This window comes from Branchiostoma belcheri, unplaced genomic scaffold (assembly GCF_001625305.1).
Source record: "Branchiostoma belcheri isolate BF01 breed outbred unplaced genomic scaffold, Haploidv18h27 scaffold1, whole genome shotgun sequence".
Lineage (NCBI taxonomy): Eukaryota > Metazoa > Chordata > Leptocardii > Amphioxiformes > Branchiostomatidae > Branchiostoma > Branchiostoma belcheri.
In genome coordinates, this window is record NW_017802379.1 from 3921080 (window position 1) to 3945934 (window position 24855).

Here is a 24855-nt window from a genome sequence, read left to right on the forward strand (position 1 = left end):
GAATATATTTTTATGAACAGATTGAATGTAGTGCCAGCAGATGTCAAACAACATGTTCACCCATACTGTACACGAGTATCGTCCGACGTAACATCATGACTTTCCGTGCACAATCTACGGGCCTGTACAAGTTTCCCATCGCGTGAGGTCATCCCGGGAAATAGGAGAAATTTATGACACCAGCGCAGCTTTCTTTTGATTTATCATTTCTGGGGTGACAGTAAATTCAGAGCTCTACCTGCTCCCCATGCACACGGAGGCACCAGGTGCGGCTGAAACAGTCTCCCACCTGACAGGACCTCGGAGAGCCATTAACGGTCAACACCACCCATCTATTTTCAGAACACCAATGACTCAGGCTTCAAAAGGGCAGCCCACGTACCAGCTGCAATGGTTTTCTTTTACAAAGGTCCATGGCCTTTTGCAGCATACATCTACAGAAAATCAAAGTCTTCTGCAATGGCTAACACCTTGATGTTCATGTATACCAAAGTCTTTTGTGATGACAGATCAAGACTTTTGAAAAATATTTGAAAGAAAAAATAATACATGACATTTGTATGTGCAATATGTAACTGTATATTAATGGTGCTTCAAAGATATACTTAGTCTAGACACATTTCGCTTGACTGTACTAGTGGGTAATAGGTAAAGACTAGCCAATTTGATTTCCTTCTGTATTGGCCCTGCAATCGAAATTTCGTTACGACGATAGATTACTGATGACTTAGCCAATTAGATCATATCTCTGAGTAAATTCAATTTCTTGATGACCTAGTCACTTACCAGTAAGCTTGTCAAGGGGGAAAGAACACAATGACTGGCAAAACATTTCTGACTCTACTTTACAAGGAATATTTACACATTAATAATCTACAAAATGTTGACTGTGACATTTTTAAAGTATAAAATCAATATTCTAACCCACAAATTCAAATATTCCTGGTAAAGTCCACAAAATAGGGGTTTAACAAAATCTATCCTTTTGAAAAAGATGTAAAGTTGATCATTCAGATAACTATGTCATAGACTAAATTAACATTCAGAATAGAACAGATAAAAAGTGATACAGTATTATAATATTATTCAACACATATAGGAAAACATTCTAACATCTACCCCAAACTTTCCACTGTTTTCTTACGGACGGTTGATAGTATGTCCCTGTCTGATGGTATGTCCTGCCTTCAGGGCATGATCTATCTTCCCTGAGTAGCTGACCTAGTTTTGCCTGCCAGCTCACATGATGAGAATGCTGATATGCCAAGGACAGGCTTACATGTAGGCCTCTCAAGCCTGGGGATGAAGATAGACACCTGTGATTGGATGAGGCTACTGACTGTTTCTGTTCTGTTTAGTCATCCTTGTCAGAGATGAAGCATGATAAAAATCATGCTTTTTCTATTAGCTATGCTTGTGCAATGCAGCTTCGCTACAGCTCGCGCATATATAGGGGCTGATGATATTAACCCCACCATGTGGCTACTACAAGACGGAGGTTTGCCAGGCCTCTGTTTGGGCCAGGCCGTCGCACACCGGGGCATACCCCTACTCTTTTATGAAAGGTGTGGTAGGTTCTTAACGTGCGTGGGGCTCTCCCAAAACACGGGAAATGCAACTGACCTCTAAATATATTATCTCCCTGCCCTCCATGTTTGGTACATGCAAACATCCTTTTGAAGTTTTTGACAGTTGGAACTCTCTATTACCAATCAATATCCAGGTCAGAGGTCAACCATCCTTCATAAATGACTTCAAATTTCAATTACAGTTGACCCAAACTGATACTGCAGGCAGGCAATATTTCATTTTAATCCATCTGTTTTGCATAAGTTTCCATGGTGACTGCCATACTGGCCTCTCATTGGCAGTTCATTTTAATTAGAACAGTTCCACCTACTAGCAGTTAGAGTTCTGTCTCCACAAAATTCATGGAACAGGGCTGCAGTGATCATGAGAGTTTGTCTTACATTCGACTAACCCTATTCCAACCTCCATCAACGAGTAAAACAAGCCCTTGCATCTCCGGCGACCTTTCGACCTTGCAGCAGAGGCTATTGTACTGATGGGTTTGCAAGATACATGACATAACTGTTCATCCTCCTGAAATGGAAGCCTCACACTTTATGTGCCATAAACATTATACCAGTGATATCTTTTACATTGTAAACATAAAGTTTTAGATTGTCTTCTTAAAGATCAGTACTTGCAGATTTTACTACATGTACATGTCAATGGCCAGCCATGCAGGTGCATGTATTTAACACCCATGAGGCTTAGACAATAAATGAAACTTTCTGAAGGCCAGGCATCTTTGTTGCAGTTCCTTGAAAGAGGCTTTCAAGGATCAGTCGGCCCCAGGACAGTCTTATGTGCGTCTAGTCTGAGCACTCTGTGCTTTAAATCCATCTAACAGCCTTTAGAAAGCTGCCAACCTTTTGGATCAGCACCACAGGAGTGATAGATAGACCTGCCAGGGGTAATATTACACTCACTAGTGCTTTAAACTTGCCTTTAGAAGGCAAACTCCAACCATAGAAACTTTCTATACATGGCAGGTTTATATGTCCTGAGATTTTATGGTCGACCATGTGAATGTCATATTGAGAAGCAGAAAAAAAGTAATCCTTATTACAAACTCAGTTCATAGACATGTTTTTCTGATAATTCACAGTCCAATTCAAATATTTTGAACCATTCATATTTCATAATGTACAGTACTTTAATATCTCTATACTGTACTGTAACATTTGTATGAACTCAATGTTTTGCCTCTGAACTTTGATGCAATAAATAACGGTAATATTATATTTAAGACTGTTTCACCTGCAAGATGGACGAACAAATGTTTAATGATCAATAACTACATGTATTGTCAGAAGTTTGACTACATCAGACATTTCAGGTATTGACTCCAATATCTTAATTGTTGCCAAACTTCTAACAGTAATCAATGATTATTAAAGACATACTTACTAATTAATCTGCAATACGTCTGCTTCTCTGCCTCCCCTGAGTGGTGCATGTTCACATAGTCTTGTGCCTTTGCTGTTATTGTCTTGCGGAGATCTTCATCAGCAAGGAGGCCCTTGGCTTCACTCACAAATTCCTGAACAAACACAGAAAGGTTCATCTTAGATTTAATGAAATTACTTTACTTTTTGCTGTATTATAAAGGTTCCATCAAACATATCTCTAGCTTTAACATTTTATAAAGAAAAAAGGAAAGTAAAACAAAGATAAAACAATTTTTCATGATCATAACCCTTACTAAGGCCCCACAATTTTTTATTTATACATACTGTAGACTTTTACAGAAAAAGTTTCCTTGCTGAAACCATTTAATCCACAAAGAAAAACATAATTGAATAGTAAGCAAGTCAAAGTCTTTCTGGTTCTTGATAGATTGATTACCCAAACTTACATGTACATAGACTCATGACTTCATGTGGCACTTAATTCCATATATAGCAAGCCACAAGCCAGTTTATAGTAATAAGCGAGATGGATTACTTTATTTTGAATTTCTTTCAGACTTTTTTTATTCATTGCTATGCAGATAATAATCAACTAATCCCCAAAAGAAAGATAAATCCATGTGCATGTGTCCCTAGTATGAAACTGCTCTTGCTTTTGGAATAAAATCCCTAGAACATAATAGCTAGACATCACTCAACGTGATATCACAAAGGTAATCTTGTTATTGTACATTTCTCATACTTGAGTATTTCTATTCAGCCCTGCCCTTTTGCAGGACGGAAGATAGAAAGGAGAACCTTAATTTAGTAGGGTTAATACGGATGTTGTGGGAAAGAGATAATGTTAAGCTGAATTAATATCTACCTTACATTAGAGATCAATCTATTTTCAACCCCCTTTGCAAAGCAGACAGCATATTTAGTAAGATATACTTTGAGGCCACAGCAATATAATTTGATGGTTCTTGGATCTATAGAAAATATGCTAACCGGAAAAAAACATGAGAACAAAGCTTGAGGGCCAGGTTATTAATTCAGGTGCATTCAGTTTTATGGAGTGAACATAGTTGGGTTTAAGTCTTCCTCCCTATCCTCTGCTTTAAAGATGTCTTCTTTTACTTTAAAATATCTGACTTAAACCTAATCATTAATACATAGTGCTTGTGTTGGATCTCAGTCTCTTCTTACTTACTTACATGACCTGGCAACTGTACACTATAGTATGATTTGAACACATCCTGTTATAACATCAAGTTCCACAATATTCCTAATAGAACTTGACTTATGACCTATCACGTACATGTAGAGGCTGGTTCTGCTCATGTACACATGTATAGCAGCATGATTCCAGTTAATCCTTACTTGCCTTATAGAAAATCATATAAATCAATTCTGACCGAAAGCAGGTTCAAGTGAAGGACACTGTCACGTACACTTAACATGCACTGGATTTAAACACACTGCCAAAAGTTCACATGGCCACAAGCTGAATGTCACATTGGAAATGGCAAAGACTTAGTTATGACTGACTAAACAGCTTTGACATTTTGTTGTATTCCATTATGCTCAGTTAGACTGTGAGAATAGCTTTTATTTCCAGTGTTGTTGGAGATTCGTTGATAAGGGTGACTGAGAGTCAGAGGTGGGTTTTATGCCTTAATGCAGACGGGGCTCTAGCCAGCTTGAATTTTTTCTGTCAGCCCAGGTTCATCATTGAATTTGGGGAGGGGAGCACCCTAGGAATTTTGAGAGGCAAATCATGGTGTTAAGAGTAGTTGTCAGTGGTCCTTCGGATGTTTTTATACTTCTACCCAAGATTTTTTTGTTGATTTTGTATGTCAAGGTTGACCGAATGGTTTAAAAAAAAATTCCGTCACACTCCGCAAAGTTCCAGTAATTGACGGAAAAACTGGTGCTGGCTAGAGCCCTATAACTTATAAGGTTTAGAGGTAGGTGATGATGCCTATCTGGCCAGGGATCCTCACTCACTTTCATCATAAAGTGCGGCTTATCTTCTTCAGCTCTATTCGCCTTGGTAGAATAGAGCCCTGCAGTGCATGTAAAAGGTTTAGCTTTGGATGCTGATAGGTTCTGGGACAGACATGGCATGAATATCAAACGTGTTGCAATGGCTTACTCATCACTGAATTATGTTATCTTTATTTGGCTAGTCTTAAGATACTACTGTGGAGTAAAAGAACTAACTACATACAGTAAAAACCTGAACATGTTATACCTCCTTTGGACATTCACCCACACTTTTACTTGCCTCTGTGAAAAATTTAAGGCCATGAATTGATTTGATGAAGAAACCTCAACTTAAAATGGGTGAAAAGGATATTTATAATATACGTATGCCCTGAGGATATTTGACAATTAACGATATGCTATACATGACATTTAGCAGAATAAACACAGCCAAAGCTAGGGCTTGAGACTCGTCCTTTGAAACTGGAGTACATGTTATGTGTTGATTTATGCCATCTACCAACTGCTGATAAAACGGCTCATAAATGTTGTTGCATCTATTACAGCAAACAGCTCTGAACTTACCACATAAAAGTTTCATGTACGGTTGCTGAGTGCATCCCGGGGGCAAGTGTCATAAAACTCACCTTTACTGCTGATGCTGAGGATTCTCGCTGACTACTAAACAACTGAATCAAAGGGCAGCACAGCACATAAAAACTTGTAGGTGGGCCTTCAAATGTTACATGACTTTGACATGTTTTTAGAAGTCCACGTATGAGACATGTTTGCAGTGGTACCTGAAAAAAGGGCTACAGCGTACTAAGAACATGCATCATGTACCTAGATAGGATAGATGAACAAAATAACAAGCTATTTATCTTGAGAATTTAATTAAAATCCAAAAAAAATGAATAGCATAATAATTATTGAATCCACAGTTAATACATTTGGCACTAAGGAACTTAATTTTCACCCTTTGAAAAAAAGATTTAAAAAGAATATCACCTTGAACTTAATTACAATGATCCCTTTTGTCCTGTGAGCTTTATAATTAGTCTGGTAATTTCCCACTTTCATTTGGGGCAGCAAAATATGAGGCTTTATCCTCTAGTCATTCCCAATCACCCAGACTGTACATTCAAGTATCCCAGACTAATTTAGTTGCTGGAAGACGGCCAGGTCTCCCAATGGGAAGTAATTTCATAGTTTTTATGTCAGGGGAGAGGCCATAAGTTGTTAAGTTAACATCGGCCAGGGTGATTGTGACCTTGAAAAGTGAGACAAACTTAATGAAAGTTGCTCCTGGTGCCAAAACAAGGATGTATCAAAAGCCAAGACTGCAATGAACCAAAAAGATAGCTGCTATCTATCTGCCTAAACCTGGTATTCAGAGTTGTACAGCTTTGGTATTTCACAGCTGTAACACACTGAACTAAGGCCATGTTGATTTGATTATATGGATGACATCCGCACGCGCATGAATTTTTGGCCGTTTCCAAAAAAAAAAAGTTTTCAACCATACTGTAAATCGTACAAAACAGTTGCAAAATGAGCAAAAATATACCATAAGTTACAAAAAAATTAATAAAAACTATACCAATGTCGTAGAATGCCAAAATCAAACGAAAAAAGACGAAATTGTAAAGAAATTAATTTGAAGACTAGATTATTCGCCAAACCATATTCTGTGCCATTTGCTCAACCCTCATGACCACGTAGATTTCATAATGAAAAGAACTCGTAAGAAAATTCAAACTCTACTACTGGATCAGTTAACGGATTTATTTCCGGACGTTTCGAGTGACATCCATCACTCTTCTTCAGCGTCACAAATGAACAGAGAACCGATTCACTCTTATATACAAGTAACTAGAAAAACCGGTTAAACAACAAGGTCCGTAAGAAGCTTTATCATGTAAAAGAACGGTTCACTCCATGTACAGGAATTAGAACTAGAAAAACCTGTTTAACAACCGTAAGAGTCTTTGTCATGTAAGGGAGGTTCCTATGGTAGGAAATTACCATGGAAAAGTTAACCGGTTTTTCTAGTTACTTGTATATAAGAGTGAATCGGTTCTCTGTTCATTTGTGACGCTGAAGAAGAGTGATGGATGTCACTCGAAACGTCCGGAAATAAATCCGTTAACTGATCCAGTAGTAGAGTTTGAATTTTCTTACGAGTATCGTTTACCTGGATGTCTAACCTTCATCAACGTATAATGAAAAGAACTTTTTTTTTGCAAAACTTTTTTTTTATTCGCACGCGCGCATCAGTTTTGGGGCTCCCGGAGGATGTCATCCATATAATCAAATCAACATGGCCTAATGCTGGATTACTATATATTGGTCAACTTTAAAATGACATGCATTACATATGATTTCTTGACAAAACATCCTGTTGACAAACTTTTACACAAGACATAAATATCCATATCTATGCAGGTATTGACTTAAGTTTATCAACTGAATTATGATATATATGACTATTTTTAACTTGCTGACACTTAATATATTTGTATCCTCTTTTGATACAAAATCCACTATGGACTGTCACAAGAACATGGCAACAGAAAATAAAACATAGCAATTCACAAGATAGATTGACAAGAAATATCAAATTCTGGCCCATCCAACCTTCCATAATGGAATACCCCTTTCTTTATTTCACCTTTACCTGTCTGTGTAACCTACATGTATGAGGTCAGTCTGGCAAAATAGTTAGATGGAGATATCCCAGTGGCACAATTTCTTTTTCTTCGATCCCAAATCTGGCTTTCAGTCAACCCAAATAACAGGAATGGTCTTGATTATGATAATGAAATTCCATCATTAATATTTCGCTCTGACATATTGACATATTCCTATCACTTGTTCCAGGAATTATTCTGCAAAATCTCCTAGGAGTGTGGAAGAGAGTCAAAATGCAGCAGGGGAGATGCACTATGTCTGAATAGAAAGATGTAGGGTGAATGGTGAATGGTCTTCCATACAAACAGAATAAAGTAAATCAGATCGTATTAATCAAATACACCAGAGCTCTACCTAGGGACCGGGGTGGGGGGACAATATGGTAAAATGACATGGAAATTGTCAGATGTCATTTGACTCATTAGTCTAGCAAATCTAATTCATCTTGGCATCACTAATTTAATACCAAGTAATCCTATATGCAGGTGAAATTACCGTGGAATTGAAAATAATTTTTTTTTTACCCAAACTCCTATATGACCATTTACAAAAAAAAAAAAAAAATCATCTTTCTAAAAGCTGTTACAGTAATAAATTTACCTACATACAAAAAGAAATATACCCCTATAAAAATGGTACAACCCAGCCATATATCTTGAGAGGTTCTATCAGTTCAACCCTGGAATAATGCGTGTCATTTAGAAGCGACTCACGTATTACAGGTGCCACCAAAGGGATACAATTTACCCAGAATGGATCAGATTTTACGCATTGGCAATGCTTCACCTGTGATTTGGGCTTGGGGCTCCCAACCTCAATAAAGGGGCTTTCAATATTTAGCGAGGGGACATGGTTCAGCCGATCGCCTCGCAAGGCAGTCGGCATTGATTTTCCTCAGAAACGCGAGAGAAATGCATGGAATTCTGTCGATAAATGGCCATAATGTGCCGAGAGGATTGAACAAATGTTCTGAGTGGGATATTAGGCAACATCGTGCCAGCCAAATGTCAAGTCTTTTAAGCCAGGAATGAATGTAATAAACTATTCGAGTCAAGACAGATTCATAAAGCACTGCCCTCTGTAGCACTGCACATTCTGATTGGGAAGGATTGATTTAAATAGGATGAAGCTCTCGATAACTTTATCATATTGATAAATGTGCAATGATTTTCTGTCATCAATGGTTACATCTTTTATTGTACAGTATTAAAGAGAGGGCATGGCAGAGAGAGGAGTCACTTGATAATACTTAAGGATGGATTAGTTTAAGTCTGCCAGCCACAGTCAGGGCTGATCAGAAGTACCAGTAGACTTCATAATCACCCATGACACTGTAGGAGGAATATTGGGGGTACAGAGAGGAGATTATTTGTAAGGGGCCCTGCATGCTCTTTTTTTTGTAAGGAGTAATCATATACATGTATGTACCTTTTAATTCTGTGTAATTCACAGGCAGCATCTCAAATTCAATGTAAATTTGTAATCAGTTACGTTTGTCGTAACACGTACAATGTAATTTACATGATACATAGTTGGCACCTGGAATTTTACTATAAAACATACATGTGTAAGTAATAAGTTATTCGTCAAGTGTAGTCAAACTTGCCTGCTATTGCCCAAAGTCACAGACGTGTGTCTGGCTGTGTGTGAATGGAGGAGGCCTACAAACAACAGTTTCAGTTTTCACAATTTTCAACTTCATTTCACCACAACATCACTTCTGGTTTGTCCACTTACCGGTATGAAAAAACTAGGGTGAACTGTTTTACATGATATCAGGGTAGACAACCCTGCCTGCACCCTCCATAGCCCGTGCCTCACCTCTGATACAGTGCAGGACCCAAGCAATTTCACATAATGTATATACATTGGCCCAATGGCCCTGTTTCCAAACTCTTAATATTCCACGGTGTAGTACAATTTACGAGGGGTCACGTTATGGTGTGACCCTCGCCTACCCTACCATGCCAGCACCATCCTGACAAATTACTCGCACAACGTTATCCCTCGCTACTGTTAGAGCCTGCATATAGCTTTAATGAAGGAGGTGCTGTGTCCCTATAACACAAACTCTTGCTGTTTGGCCCCATAATCCCATTGAGTGTGTGAACATACATGTACATGTAGACTTCTAACTGAAGGGAACAAGCTTAAAAAAATGAACCACCAAAAAGAGGCCAGTATGGCAGTCAATGAGGAAGCTCACGTGAAACAGAAAAAGAGAACAGTTTTGATTGTGACCACGGTATAACAAAGCATGGCAACCATATGCTCAATTTTTTGATAATCAAATGTAATTGGATTATGTTGCCGTACATTGTATTTGGATTTGGCCTGTTTCACCTGGCTTACACTAGTTACAGGTATTTGTCAGCCATTGCCTATAGGACCTATCATTCAGAAGGCACTGCTAGTGATGCAATAAAATCAGGCTACTGTGGATAGTGTCAGGTACTTTCTGTAGCTTGAAGTCTAGATCTGGACAGTAAGGGAGCGGGCTTCTTGTCATCCAATATACTAAATGCATTATTCATTTGACACTAAAACTAGAGGTCACAGAGCTCCAGTGAACGGTAAATTACCCAGGAGGTAGAAACACATAGCGTCAACTTTACATGAATTTTATGACAGCATAAAGAAGATGATTGCAAAGCTTCAGGACATTACATTGAAATTAAAACAGGTTCTAAAGAGAAGATGATTCGTAATATGTGTTTTTTACAACTAGAAATTTAAGCTTGAGGATGAAAGGTAATGAAATAAGGAATTAATGTTTCATACAAGTCCCATTTCATGGCATGTTACACTGATTAACAAAGTACATAATCACTGTACAGAAAAAAAAATGTATTGAAAATCACATTTACAAATTGTATGAAGCACAAAATAAGCCATACAGAGGTAGATTATGGATGTGTGCATGCAATTTCTGCAGCAGCATGTAAGAAATTAAACGTGTTCCCTTTCCCCATATTGAGCGTTGCTGACAAAATGGACGGCATTATGGGCAGGGGTAATAACGTGCCTCCTGGCAGCACTCAATTCCACCGATGGACGTCAGGGGAGTGGAGGCTACCCTGGGGGGAGGGAACTGTCCCAGATAACAAAATTCTCTTCCCTACATTTCCTCTTTGTGAACTATCCTATGTCTGTTTAGTATATACACCTTTACCTCAAAGGGATCCACTGCAGTTACAAGCTAATGTCTCCAGGTGGCTTCACTGTTCAATTCATGAAGCACACCAAGGAATATTACACTATCAGTATATACATGTATTATAATGAGATGCTGCTAATGTCATCTGATGACAATAATAACCAGTAAGCTTTTATGGCTTTATTATGGACTATGGTAGTGGTTCATAACACATATTTTCCATAGCAGTCTGAATTGAAGTGAGTAATGTCCCCCCTTAGGGTGATGATATATGGGTAGTAAATCTTATCTATTCAGGCATATAATATTTTCAATGCATGTTTAAGTTGGCATAAAACATTTGATATGTTGAGTATAATACATGTACTAATAGACTAATGTCTTAGTTATATGAAATGCTTGTAGATGTTAAGTTGACATATGATTCTATCAATCGATAGCATCTGATATAGTTTTGTCTATGCCAATTTGTAAATATAGCCAACTGGGCCACAGTTACATTGTATCTGTCACCCGAAACCCTTTGCAGGAAAGCTTTTTCTTTCTTCATTGCCTTAGCTCATGTAGCTATATCATAGATTTTCCATTATGTCAAATTACTAGTGCTTAAAGCCATATAACAAAAAAAAGTGTCCATTGCAGGCATTTTGGCTGAAAATTTTCTTACTTTTCTACTCAAAGGTTTAGATGCGCATGCAGAGCAATGAAGTATAAAACAAGGAATTTCGCGTGGATTTCTTGTACAGCCTGACCATGAATATCTCATCAGTGACCCCTAAACCCCTTTGATACCCTCGCAGATTGCGAGCAGTAAAAGAGGCCAGGTTGCAGAGCCCATGAAATTGATTTCCTGTCAATCACCCTAAGCTGGTAATGGACAATTCTGAACTCCCAAGCCCCCTGAAAGTGGCACGTATATTACAGGCACTGCTCAGATAAAATTTCCAATATGGATGGAGCATTCCATTGTAATGGGTAGGGACATTGACTGGACATAAATGTTTGTATTCTGTAGTCAAATGAGTAATATATACACAACAATACCTTTTGATGAAAAGTTGTAATATAAAACGTGTATAAAAATGAAAACAACAGTGTGTTCACATTTCCCACTCTCTATTGAATCTTAAGCATGAAGGAAAAACACAATCTTCCCTTTAGCCAATCTGCATATATTCTATGCAAACTGTAAATTGAATAAGACATTTACATAATGTTGTCATTTCAGGCCCTTTCCTAATGTGATTGGATGTGTCTTAATCATGCATTCTAAGTCCATGCATCTGTTAACTCGTGTCAACACATTAAGTCTCTAGGAATGATGATATCAAAATAGAAATACATGTATACATTAAATATAATGTTTGAAATGAAATAGGCATAAATCAGTCAGATGGTTTGTAGTCATAAAGACAAGAAATAAACAGTCAAACTAATCAGTAAAATGAGTCAAATCAGTATGACAATTCAACAACATTAGTATGATGATTATACAATGTACTTATCAATTTTGAAATGCAGTATTGAAATGGGACACCCAAGATCTACTGCAGTACTTGTGCTAGTTGATAGGTGTCACCCATGCATACATGTAAAATTTGCTTCAGATTGTTACAACTCTTTTGCATCAAATAAGGATGTTCAAGCCCCAAGAAAGCCCCTCCCAAAAAACTGGATCATCCACATTTCAGTCTTTGTTTTCATCAGGACTTACCTCTGGACTGTTGTAGAGCAGTCCTGTCTCCTTGTGTGTGATGATAGCAGCATTGCTGGCAATGTTCCTGGCTATCACAGGCACTCCCAAACACATAGCCTAGTCATTGGGACATACACATGTAAGAAGATTCAAAACTATCTAAAACTTCTGCACAACTTAAGTCTGATGATGTTCGTCCATCACTGTCTATGACAACCCTGACTTCAGTTGCCCTTGTGTGTTTGGGTGTGGCTAATGAGTCAAGTTTTTATGTCCAGTAATTTAAATGGACCATTCCAACTCAAAGTCTACAAATACAAATACAGTGTTGATTACAGGACAGAGTGCGACAACCAATGAAAGTTTGAAAATATTATCAGAAAGAATGGTTGGAGTGTGTTTCACCTCCAAGATGGCTGTTGACATCCCCTCGCTGACTGAGGAGTTGACCACAGCACAGGAGTGCAGCATGAGTGTGTGGAGGTCAGTCTGGGGGAGGGGGGGCAGCAGGAGGATGCCTGGACATCTGGGAGTGCGGCACAGATATAATACATTACATTACATCGCATACACATCGTAGAAATGTCATTCATTTTTTTGCCTATCCCAAATATATACTGCAACAACTATGAAGGTCACAATTTAAAAATGCTGTATTCATTTGGTACCTGCAGATTTCACCTTTTACTTTTCTTGCATAGTCCTCATTCATCTGAAACAAACAAAAATTAAAATTGTTTTGCATTTGAAGGGGATGTTAAACTTTTGGCTCAATGCGTCGATGAAGGTTATACATCCAGGTAATATGATACGCCAAAAAGCAGTTACTCAAGCAACTGCATATGATTTTGGAAAATCCAAATCATATCCAGTTGCTTGAGTAACTGCTTTTTGGCATGTTGGTTTTATGTTTAAGGAGAGCCATACCACAAAAATGTTAAAGAATTCACCACACGTATCAATAGAAGAGGTGATTCACTTCATGTATTCCCAGCCAGGATGCAATCCAACAATCCAACCTATTTCTTAGTGCAGCTTGTATTCAAAATCAAATCAAGCTAGCCATGATAGATACAATTTTATTCATTGTAAAAGGATGTTTCTTACCTCTGGTCCCACAATAATAAGAAGAACCCTGCTGTCATTTCTATGCCATTCTGCAATACCAAAGAAATCAATCTTAGATTTGCTTTAGTAAATGTGGGCAATTGTATACATGTAGGTTAAGAGCACTTGCAATATCTACACTACATTTTAAGTGCAGAGAAATGTATTGCTGTCTTACCAGAAAATGCCTGCAGCAGGTATAGTGGGTCCTTCACTGGTCTAAGTCCACATACAAGGAGGAAAACTTTTGTGGAGTCATCCAAATTATCTGTACAACCACCTGGTAATTAACAAAAGAACCCTTTATCAACAGAAGATGTGACTAAAGCAAAATCATGTACAACCATGATATGTTTAACTGACTCAAAATCTACATACACGTGTCACACATGCAAAATTGTACACAATGTAGTTACAATGCAGCACTCTTTTTGCTTACTCAGAGTCACTGTTATGAAATGGCGCTTTTATGCACAGCTGTAATAGCAAAATTACAGTGACAGCTTGCAGGTGCAGCTGACCAGAATATACCCCTGGCCAGAATATTCCTACATGTACTCTAGATCTAGCCAGCTTGGGGTATGTTCCAGACTGCTACACCTGTATTGACCTATAGTGACTTACATGCACATGAACCAAACTCAGCAGTTCTGTAAGCAGTTAAGATGTCACTGCGGTGAGATGGCGTAGAAGCATATGTACAAACACCTGCAACAAAAACATACAAGCAAAATACATGTGCTACTAAGAACAAAGAAAGGCCTTTTTTCCCTTCCAAGTATGAGTATAGATCAGATTATGGGCACTAGATATTCAGCAGCAATGTAAAAGAAGCACACTCAACTTTCAATAGATTGAAGTTAAACAAATATCGGGTACCTTGTGGCTGTATGTGGATCTTGTCAAGAACATGGGGCTGAAATGTAAGTAGGTTCTTATTCATTTACAGTTCTTAAAATTCATTATAATAATCTCGTGACTGTCTTATGATACATACATGGTTTGTATGAGGAGTGAAAAATATGCATCCTGAAATTTAAACAACAAGGTTTCAACATAATCTGGTAACCTTATGAATGTTGTACTCACCCAGAGTCTTAAGGCTTGTTGTTTAAGCTCTTTTGAGAAACACACCAGAAATCTGAAGGTCAAAATACAGGGTATTAAGAACAATAAGGATGACAGAACCGTCATCATTTTTGTCTGGGATGGGTGGGATTAGGGTGAAGCATACATTGTAGTCCCGGTGCAGACCTTTCATAGCTAGGGTCGACTGAATGGTCCCCAAGCATGTGTTTTCTTACACTATAATTGTTGGCAGCAATCTTGGGACATTTTTAAGAGAAAAAAAGTGAAAAGGTCCACCAGACAGTGATGTTCTCACCTGGCTTGGTTGACAGTAGCTGTCATGAGGTCCATACTGTCTGGAATTGCTGGACTTTCATTCAGATCTGTCCCTCCAAATACCAGTCCAAATGGTACTGGGCAGTCTGCAATCATATATCAAAGATATTGCCATCTGGTTACACTCTAAAATACCAAAAACAAGATTATTGGGCAAGACAAGTTTTGATATACAGTACAAAATGCATATTTTACAAATCCCTGGTATACACCATTTTTACAGTAACTTGTATTAAATTCTGCCGTTTCAACGAGTGCACATTTAACATTACCAACATGATAATATTACTCTTGGTGTGGCTGAAGTATACTATAGTCATCATATTTGCATATCCCTGCTCACCCCTGAGAAGAAGTCCTGTCCTGCAGGCGTTGATTCCCATAATGCACCTGATGCCATTGTCGGTGATGAATTCCCAGAATTCTTTGCAGCCATCAAAGTCGCTGGTACACTTCCTGATACACCTGTGCCCACCGCTTTCTAAAGACGTCCTGAAAAAAAAAACAAAAAAACTTGGTTTCAACTTTTAAGAGGAGACAAAATTTTCTTGGCCTCCTGATAACTCTTGCTGATAATTGGACGTAGGGTTTTTCTTTTTCAGCACTGTACCAGTACCCTCAAACTATTCCTTCAATTTTGCTTTCTTTACCCAATTTTCTAATGCACCACTAACCTTCCTACATGTATGCATTGGGGTGAAAACATTTTGAATTCAGACTTATTTTATAAAAGTTATAATTTGTCTAACCAAAATGAAACGTTACCTTTTGCGATAAACTGAAAGACCCGAACCTTACCTGATTCTCTCTGCAGTTATTAAGTTCCCTGAACACGGGAAGCAGTAGGCCAGCAGGAGGGTTGTCATGACTTGTTCTTTCTCACATCCTAGCTTTGTTTTCTCTTTCCACCTGATGTAACCATATTAGGAGAGATGAAACATATGTTTCATAACTTATTTATCTGTTCATAAGCTCCTAAACCTTCTCTAACGCTACGTCATGTTGAAAAAGGTCACTATTGTTTCATTAATATCAGAGATAACTTGTTGTTTCTTCTCGTTTGTGTGGCACGTATGCAGATTCAGTTATATCAAGCTAGATTGTCACATATGCATGTAGTTCAAACTGTTGAAGGCGGCTGCCTCAAACGAAAGAAGAAGAAGTAGTTAGCTCCACAAATACGTCTCCAAGCATGCCCAAAAAGTTACGACGGGCTTAAAAGCGTCTATAGACTTCAATATCGTCCTTTGGAGACCAACTACTCCGTGCAGATTGGAAATTAGAACTCACAAGAAAGTTTTTGGTCTAAATCCGCCATGTTGTCACTTGCGCACTTTGACCTACGGTGGACGAGTTCACTTCTCTTGGAGGGGTGTAATTTGTTGGGAATAATTTTTAACCACATCTTGTGGGAGTGTTTTATGTGGCGAAGTAACGTTACGTATTATCATTTCTAAGGCCACACCAATTTAATTTCTTGGTTAACGGATTTTTCTAGAAAAATAATGGAGCGGGCGGGCGAAAAAAAAATAAAAATAAAAACAGGCCCAGGCATCCTATTATGGCCCAAAATGGTACAATAGGAGCCATGAAGTCAACACACCAGGCTGGTTCAAAATTTAAACAATGAATTTTCAACTTTTAATGAAACCATTGCATTGAAAGATGGCAAAAAGGCCTTTTCATCCTAGCCGTTACAGTTATTCCAACTGTTCAGGGCAAAATATGAGCATTTTGCAGTTGATTCTGGATTTTTATTTTTATTTGCAAATCAGAAAAAAATGAAGCGGCGAATCCGTTAACCAAGAAATTAAATTGGTGTGGCCTAAGATAAAGATTTTAAGATAAGATATCAAACATAACCTTCATCTCTTGCCTACCATAAATTACCCTCTGCGTCAATGGCCAGTTCCTTTCCCTGTCCTTGGTGCTGAAAGCAGCTTTCACCAAGAAATATCTGCAGCAAGAGTGTTTCTTTTGTTCATAGTAGGGCTGTTAACGTTTTCCTTGTAAGAATTATCCTCCACGAATTTAATGCCTTGTAAATATCATGTTTGTATGTAAAAACATCAATGGTACCAGTGTGTCTTCTTTGTCCTTGTCATGAAACATAACACAAGCCTAAATCGTTTTTACTTTTTTTACCTCCAAACAAGACACTGCTTCACAAAATAGTTGTCCTACAGATTTCAGATCCTTTCCCCTCATTGCAAGTGTTCAATACTGCACTTGTAAATGTACAATATAGCATGAACTTGTACCACTCCATAAATATATCCTTTCCCCTCTATTTTTGCCCCTTCCAAAAAAGATTATGCAGTTGATAAGGAAACACAACACACACCACCACTTGAGAGTAGAACATGCTTTATTTGCATTTCCACATAACAAAATATAAGTTTATTACCTCTTCCAAGCATGGAGACATGGTGAACATATCCATGTATACCGTTTACCACAGTAAATATGGCAGTTTGTGAGCTTTAATTAAGTCTATCACCTAAACTTCATGTTAGGTCTACATACATGTAACATTTACATTTAGGAAACCATGAAACGTGTAACATGATCTTGACTGGTGCTACAAAAGTTTTCTAGAGAAAATCTACAGAAATCTTTCTCTTGGTCAGTAGTGGTTACAAAATATATGAAAATAGAAAGTTCGATCTGTTAATATACATATATAACGTTACCTTTTTTTTACTAGCTCTAGGCCACACCAATTTAATTTGTTGGTTCTCGGATTTTTTCAGAAAAAATATGAAGCGACAGGGCGAAAAAAATAAAAAATAAAAACAGGTCTATGCATCCTATTATAGGCTTAAATGCTACAAAATGAGCCATGAAGTCAACACAAAAGGCTGGGTTAAAATTTAAACATTGAATTTTGAACTTTTAATCAAAACACTGCAATGATAGATGGGAAAACTGTAACAACTAGAAAGAAAAGGACTTTCCTCAACTGTTGGGGGGCAAAACATGAGCATTTTTCAGTTGATTCAGGACCAGAATCAATTTTTTTTTTTTTTTGCAAATCAGAAAAAAACGAAGAGGTGAATCCGAGAACCAACAAATTAATTTGGTGTGGCCCTATGTGCTAACATCTACACTATGGGCACAATAACAGAGTACAAAAGAGCAGTCCAGAACACGACAGAGTGAAGGTGAGCCAGGCTTGGTGAGCTGATCATCAGGGAGAAGCCAGGGGGAACCTTTCTGCCGCTCCCGTCATTGGCGCATTGGCACCAGACGTGGGTCACAGTCAGTCTGTCATGAAGTGCCTAATGTGGGAGAACCATAAAAAATTCATACAAACCATGCTTGATTAGTTACATGCTGGTTTCATAGCCTATCTAGATACAATAATGAAGAGATACAAGCCCTCCACATGTTAGCGTTACATGTAACAGTTAACGTTACATGCTTTGTTACAACACATTACAGTTTTTACAAAATACTGAGACTGAATTCTTTTTGTAAGAAATAAATATCTGTGCCGTACCTGACTTTTGTAGCATTTAGAGATCTTTGTTAATGGCCTCCACCACCACACTAGGCTCAGGGAACTTCAGCTTACGAGGTGGACCCTTCTTTATCCCTGTCCACACCAACATTTCTGCAAATAACAAACATCAAATCATCAATATGTCTATAAGGTAAACATTCAAAGCAATTGTGCAACTAAAAGAAGAAAAAAATGATAGCTTGTATCTCAACAGCTCTGATCGTTACCAAAAACTGCAGTATTTGTAATGGGAAATGCTGCATAATTAGGACAAAGATGGCCTCATCTGCCTCATAATAGTCATATATTTCCATCTTTTGTCCCAACCGGCTGCATTTGGATCACTATGGATCGTCCCATGATCAGAATAAACTTTCTTTTCACAGATACTAGTACTCACCCTTCCCATCATCCTTTACAACGGTGCACTCAAAGCTGTTCCTGCGCCCGACAGCGGTCTCCACGGTGACGTCAGGAAACTCCGCCCGCAATGCCTCGGCCAGCTGGTCAGCATTGCGCTTGTACACGCGTCAGCTCTTGCTGTGAGGGCAGAATGCTTCTAATGTTAATATGATTACATTTTTTCATATCTACAGTCATCTTAATTTATATTACGTTATACATGTACAGTAACTTCAATGAGATATCAGGTAACATTGCAAAACAGGCCTCTCTACAACAATAGCAGACTGAGTTATACACTCCATTTGTGTTGGTATATCTGACTCTAATCACTACACATGCTACAGTTAAAGTGGCAAAACTGATGTATGAACTATTCAATGAAGGCAAGAAAATGTTAGTCCTGCTGAACTGATAGGGGAGGACCAGGATGTAGATGGGGGTAGGGAGGAGATGCACATTACCTTGCCAGGACAACAAAAATGCTCACGCAATTTCTCTTTCCTGTGTTGAGCTGTTAAAGTTGAGTTGTCCAGCTTTGTTTGTTTGAATTTGTTATATAAACTGACAATGACGCTAAATGAGCTTTTTAGGTCGAGAACTGATCATCATCAACATGGAAACACAAGGACTTTTCTTCCCACTAACCAGTGCTCGATTTTCACCCGAAAGGACGCTTTTCCCGCGGATTTGACCTTCTTCGTTGCCGGAGCAGCTGTAGGAGTTTCTGCCACAGGTTCCTGTCCGGCGTCGGTGCCTCCCTTCGCAGCTGGGGCCTCTTCTTTACCAGCATCCGCAGCTCTTTTCTTTCCACGAGGAGCCATGTTTTCTTCTGCTCCTCACACGTGCAGCCCGTGCAGCAAAAACGCCCCTTGCAATTTGCTCACATATTGCAGACAGATTCTTGGGAATGCAGGTCATCTTATCTTGACTTTGGATCCAAATTTAGCTTATCTGACCAACCAAATCGATGCAGTCACAAGAAATGGTTACTGATAACTGCAAAATGTTACATAGGAGACTTTGTTTCGGTTTGACTAAAACCTACACTATTTAATACCAAAGCCTCGCTAAACGATTTATTACGCAAAACACCCCCTTCTTGTAGTGGCTCATTCCAAATATTGAACCCGGAAGTGGAGTGTGTTTGTTTGTTGTTGTGCAGCTGTGTAGTGTTGGATGATCAACGTCTAAAGTTCACCCATATAACAATAGCAAATGATCGCACTTTGGAATATATTACGAGTAGTTTGACAGTCCTACAAAAAGAAGACACGATGAGTGCGGAAGAGGAGCATATTTTGAAGGAGGTAAACTAACGCGTTGTTAAATATTTTTCGTCTTCCACTGACTCCAACACAGAAGTCAAACCTACAAAAACGTAACTAAGGAATTATAATACCGGTATGTTATGTTGCGCTTTACTGTTTTTGCCCTGTTACATGAAATTGGCCTTCAGAAAAGAACTTGCAATGAACTTCTTATTGAAGGTCCTGCGTTCCTTGAGTTGTGGTGCATTATTAACTGAAGGTCAAAGGAACCCCTAGATATTGGATGTTGCAGATCATACACTGATCGTATTTATCGATATCCAGCCGCCTCAAGGTACTTCTTTGGTACATGGTGTATTCAGTCCCCAATATATAGTAGGTCTGAAGCCCAGAGGGTGGAAGCCATACCCAGTGTTTGATAATTTACACCAATCTATAGCAAGCCCCATACAAGTTTAATACCAGATGTTCTCTGCATAACTGTTACACAGTTCCGTGAGAGACTTCAGGATGTTGCCCAGCCCCACATGGATAACCAGTACCTCAACAGGTGGCTGAAAGGTGAGGCTATTGTTAAGTTGATTCAGAAGTTCCTGAATGGACCCTAACAATTCTTGATCTTGTTCCTGTTTGTTCTTTATTGACAAAATATCACCAAACAACACATAATTTTGTTCCGTACCTCAGCTGAAGTTAGTGCCACTGTAACCTCGTCTACAGAATACTAGTATTACATGGGTTGTTTATTTCATTGAAGTAAGATTGAAGTAATTGAAATTACCAAATGTTTTGCTCACGTTTTTTTCTGTGTTTTCCTGAACAGCAAGAAGGTATAAGATTGACAAGGCTGAGCAGATGTACAGAGCAGTGAGTATACTTCAAGTTATTTTATGTTTGTTTTCCTTTTTTCCCTTCCTCCTTTGGTACAATGTTACCCTTATGATTCTCTGTTTCATTCCAGCATCTTACCTTTAGGAAAAGTATGGATGTTGACAACCTTAAAAAGAACTTCAAGGAGCCAGAGGTAACAGTCATCAACCTTTACCGCCAACTTTATTTGGCTTGTTTTTGCTTATTTTTGCTTGATTTTGCTTATTTTTGCTTTCTCTGTAGACCCGTTATTAAGTACATACTTCTCTCCTGTGTTAAAGGTTATTGAGAAGTTTTTCCCAGCGGGAGGTTTCTGTGGTGAGGACAGGGAGGGTAGCCTGGTGTTTTACCAGGTGTTCGGGCGTCTGGACGTCCACGGGATGATGAGATCTGTCAAGATCCTGGATGTCATCAAGTTCCAGATCTGTATGCTGGAGATGGTGGAGGACATGTTAACTGCACATTCAGCAAAGGTAGAACATTAGGAGCCATTTACCACAGAATATAAACTTAAAAGATTAAAAAGAATGCAAAGATTACAAGTTTCACAGTTCAGCTAGCCTGAGTACCAACATGGTTAGTAGATCCTTTCCAATAGTCACTACCCATGGTTGTTGTGTAGTGACCATTGGAGTGGACATAAAACTAAGCAGGATAGTACCCAGGCTACTGGTCAACTGTTGCTTCTCAAAATAGCTCTGGTATGGTACTGTATGGTAATCTTACATATTATTACATAGAAGTAGCCGTGTGGTTACAGGGTTTAACAAAAGAGAGAAGGTTAAGAGCACCTTTCATCACTAAGCACCGTTAACATTGGTACATTTGTGATTATCGTCTCTTACCCCTACTTTCTATTAGACTGGCAAACAGACATTTGGGATGACTGTGGTGTACGACTTGTACAACTTCGGCATGCAGCATCTTTGTAAGCCAGGTACATACATGTAACGTTACTAGCTTCATACAGTCAAAAAATACCAGTCTTCTACTTCGTGTATTTGCTACTTGTTTGCTAACCGTTTGTTTGCTAACCGTTTGAAATAACTACTAGTAATTAACAAAATTCATGAAAGTTGTTTTATTTTTTCAGTTGCGGAGGCATTTGTTCAGGTACATATTTATCTTTTTTGTTTCTTTATTTTTTTATTTCAAAATGTTCCAAATTCCATACATGTTTTTGACAAATATTTCCCTTTTTTATGTAAAGTTTCTGAAGATGTTTGAGGCCAACTATCCAGAAATACTGAAAAAGGTCATTGTGGTACAAGGTGTGTGATATAATGTTTTTTTTTCTGCCACAACATGATAACTACATACATGTCTTGTATATGTAATACAGTAAATCATGAGGATATTCAATGATAACTGGAAATTATTTTTTAATAATTTAGTTTTTCCAGTAAGTATTAAAAATACCAGTTGCAAAACTCAGTAAATACATCATATGCAAGCAAAGAGACAAACATTATATTGGGCATATTTATTTAGTTTTATCACAAAATGATACAGTAGTGAAACATTGCAAATATCGTTGATGATTCTTTTTTCCCCCACAATACAGCACCTTCTGTCTTCCCCATTGCCTACTCTGTTGTGAAACCCTTTCTGAGTGAAGACACCAGAAACAAGGTGTTTGTCTGTGGCAGTAAGTACTAACTACACAACATGTTACTGAACCTAGAGTGAAATTTCAGTAAGGACTAGTTAGTGTGAGTACAGTTTCAGTTCCAAGGACAGAGGCATGCTGGGTAGTGTAAATACAGTTTCAGTACCAAGGCAGGGGCATGCTGGTTAGTGGGAATACAGTTTCAGTACCAAGGACAGGACCATGCTGGGTAGTAAGAATACAGTTTCAGTACCAAGGACAGAGGCATGCTGGGTAGTGAGAATACAGTTTCAGTACCAAGGACAGAGGCATGCTGGTTAGTGGGAATACAGTTTCAGTACCAAGGACAGAGGCATGCTGGTTAGTGGGAATACAGTTTCAGTACCCAGGACAGGGGCATGCTGGTTAGTGAGAATACAGTTTCAGTAGCAGGGACAGGTTTACATTCTCACAAGTTTTTTAAGGTACTGCATTACTGTTGAAGGTCAAGAATTACTGAAAAAACATAAAGCCACAAGTTGAAAGGTTGATGGACTTGTTTTTGGTACAGGTAATTGGAAGGAGGTCCTGGCTGAACACATTGCACCTGACCAGATCCCTGTACACTATGGAGGCACCATGACTGACCCAGACGGGGATGTCATGTGTAAGTCAAAGGTACAGCCAATGGTTTGTCATTGTACATTCCTCATCCTGACTCTGTGTCCATCAAATGTGTTTCCAGCAGGAGAACTCAACGTCCTGCCTCTGATTTACATTAAATTCTCTTAGAGCAGTGGTGAATGGTATTCTGCAACTGACAGAACAAGTGCTAAGACAATCAACATGTCTTCCTGACCTAAAGTTATGATGATTAATGACTGTTCAACTGTATGATATTGAAATATTACATCCTAGTATGGGATACAATGTCTCCTATATTGCCTCCATATCTTTAGATCAGATATGGGGGTGTGGTTCCTGAGTCCCACTACTCACCGGGAATTCCTGCTGAGATCCTGGAACAGATGAAGTCAGCAGACGTGGAGCCTGGGACATCACTGGGGCTGGAGGTGGACGTGAGGACCCCTGGTGCCGTCCTCAGGTACTGCAGGACAAAGCTGCTCAGCTATATGCTATGAGTTAACAGTTTGTATAGTCATCAAAGCTATCAAGTTTATAAAACTGTTTGTCTTTGTCCCTCAGGTGTCCCAAATAGAAACTATATTCCTAAGTCTAAATACGTTGTGTCAGACATCATGGTTTGATGTCTGTCAGACACCTTCCTTAGAGCTTCTGACTAGAGTAATGCTTCTCGCCACTATATGTAGCTTATGTAGGGGGCGCTTTTGTGTCAAGAACACACTTATTTTTTTAGATCCTTAACTATCATGTCTGTTCTAGGTGGTTGTTTAAGACAGAAGATTGTGACATCGGGTTTGGAGTGTACAGGCAGCAGGGCAGTGGTACCAGATACCAGGACATGGAAGAAGTAGTGCCATGCTCCAAACACAACAGTCACCTCATACTGACCGACGGGGAACTCTTGTGTGCAGAAGCTGGCAAATGTAAAGTTTGTTTTTGTTTGTTTGTTTGTTTATTCAAGGAATGTATTAGAAGTGAAGGTGTAATGCTACTGTTTTATATTTCAAAATTGATGTAAATCACACTATATATTTACTACAGTATGTATGATCCACTCAGTAACTCTTCGGAGTGGATCATACATTTGATGAAGGTTGATGAGATCAACCAAAAATTTATTGCAAATTCCTTTCTTGTGTTGGAAGAATGTTTAAATTCTACAACTGTGGATTCTACCAATGCAGATGACCTTCCATTCGAATGTATTAACCATATACTACAGAACGTTGTTACACTGTGTATTGTATCTTGTTTCATTTTATGTCCCCACAGATGTTGTTCGATTCGACAATTCCTACAGCTGGGTTCGGAGTAAGACACTTCGCTACAGTGTGGAAGTGCTGGAACCTGGCGATGAATCTCTCACAGGGGTCAGAGGTGATGTGTCACAGTTCAGGGATGGGCAAGATTCCAGCCAAGAGTAAGGGTAACAAAGGTCAAACCTGGCCGGTAATGTGGAAATCTTCCAGCTTTGTAGAAAAATGTATGAAAAAGTACCATGTAGGAAACAAAGTTGAAATAGCTAATGTGACAATGTTATCTACAAAATTGTGCCTCAAAAGAAGTCATTTTA

The 24855-nt window shown here is 38.6% G+C and overlaps 3 protein-coding genes across 3 annotated transcripts; 1 reads left to right on the plus strand and 2 right to left on the minus strand.

Annotated features, from left to right (window-relative positions):
* Positions 1–11971: 11971 nt before the first annotated feature.
* Positions 11972–16452, minus strand: LOC109465069 (glycosyltransferase 1 domain-containing protein 1-like). Its single transcript, XM_019762245.1, has 13 exons — positions 16292–16452; positions 15800–15910; positions 15345–15493; positions 14982–15087; positions 14687–14738; positions 14477–14513; positions 14222–14305; positions 13776–13877; positions 13598–13647; positions 13159–13202; positions 12896–13016; positions 12509–12607; positions 11972–11980 (listed from the first exon to the last, which is right to left on the minus strand). Exons 2-13 carry the CDS (start codon positions 15865–15867, stop codon positions 11972–11974), a joined length of 921 nt encoding a protein of 306 aa, XP_019617804.1. The 5' UTR covers positions 15868–15910; positions 16292–16452.
* Positions 16453–17385: 933 nt separating this feature from the next.
* On the minus strand, positions 17386–19732 carry LOC109465168 (selenoprotein H-like). The gene is made up of 5 exons (XM_019762350.1): positions 19557–19732; positions 18907–19031; positions 18504–18617; positions 18092–18282; positions 17386–17710 (listed from the first exon to the last, which is right to left on the minus strand). Exons 1-3 carry the CDS (start codon positions 19730–19732, stop codon positions 18520–18522), a joined length of 399 nt encoding a protein of 132 aa, XP_019617909.1. The 3' UTR covers positions 17386–17710; positions 18092–18282; positions 18504–18519.
* Positions 19733–20078: 346 nt separating this feature from the next.
* LOC109464173 (SEC14-like protein 2) lies at positions 20079–24710 on the plus strand. Its single transcript, XM_019761113.1, has 13 exons — positions 20079–20218; positions 20671–20740; positions 21003–21046; positions 21141–21203; positions 21331–21522; positions 21911–21986; positions 22143–22162; positions 22260–22320; positions 22614–22697; positions 23209–23315; positions 23597–23742; positions 24042–24205; positions 24555–24710. Exons 1-13 carry the CDS (start codon positions 20186–20188, stop codon positions 24704–24706), a joined length of 1212 nt encoding a protein of 403 aa, XP_019616672.1. The 5' UTR covers positions 20079–20185; the 3' UTR covers positions 24707–24710.
* The last annotated feature ends 145 nt before the right edge of the window (positions 24711–24855 follow it).

Bases quoted from the DNA above. Each gene is read 5' to 3' on its own strand.
- LOC109465168 (XM_019762350.1), bottom strand. From the start codon at position 19,732: ATGGCTCCTCGTGGAAAGAAAAGAGCTGCGGATGCTGGTAAAGAAGAG. The intron at 19,032-19,556 runs GTTAGTGGGAAG...GAGCTGACGCGT, and splicing joins CGGGTGAAAATCGAGCACTG to GTACAAGCGCAATGCTGACC. The intron at 18,618-18,906 runs GTGAGTACTAGT...TGTTATTTGCAG, and splicing joins TGTAAAGGATGATGGGAAGG to AAATGTTGGTGTGGACAGGG.
- LOC109464173 (XM_019761113.1), top strand. From the start codon at position 20,186: ATGAGTGCGGAAGAGGAGCATATTTTGAAGGAG. The intron at 22,698-23,208 runs GTAAGTACTAAC...TTTTTGGTACAG, and splicing joins CAAGGTGTTTGTCTGTGGCA to GTAATTGGAAGGAGGTCCTG. The intron at 23,743-24,041 runs GTACTGCAGGAC...TGTCTGTTCTAG, and splicing joins ACCCCTGGTGCCGTCCTCAG to GTGGTTGTTTAAGACAGAAG.
- LOC109465069 (XM_019762245.1), bottom strand. From the start codon at position 15,867: ATGACAACCCTCCTGCTGGCCTACTGCTTCCCGTGTTCAGGGAACTTA. The intron at 13,648-13,775 runs GTAAGACAGCAA...TTGGTATTGCAG, and splicing joins CCTGCTGCAGGCATTTTCTG to AATGGCATAGAAATGACAGC. The intron at 13,017-13,158 runs GTACCAAATGAA...CCGCACTCCCAG, and splicing joins GTAAAAGGTGAAATCTGCAG to ATGTCCAGGCATCCTCCTGC.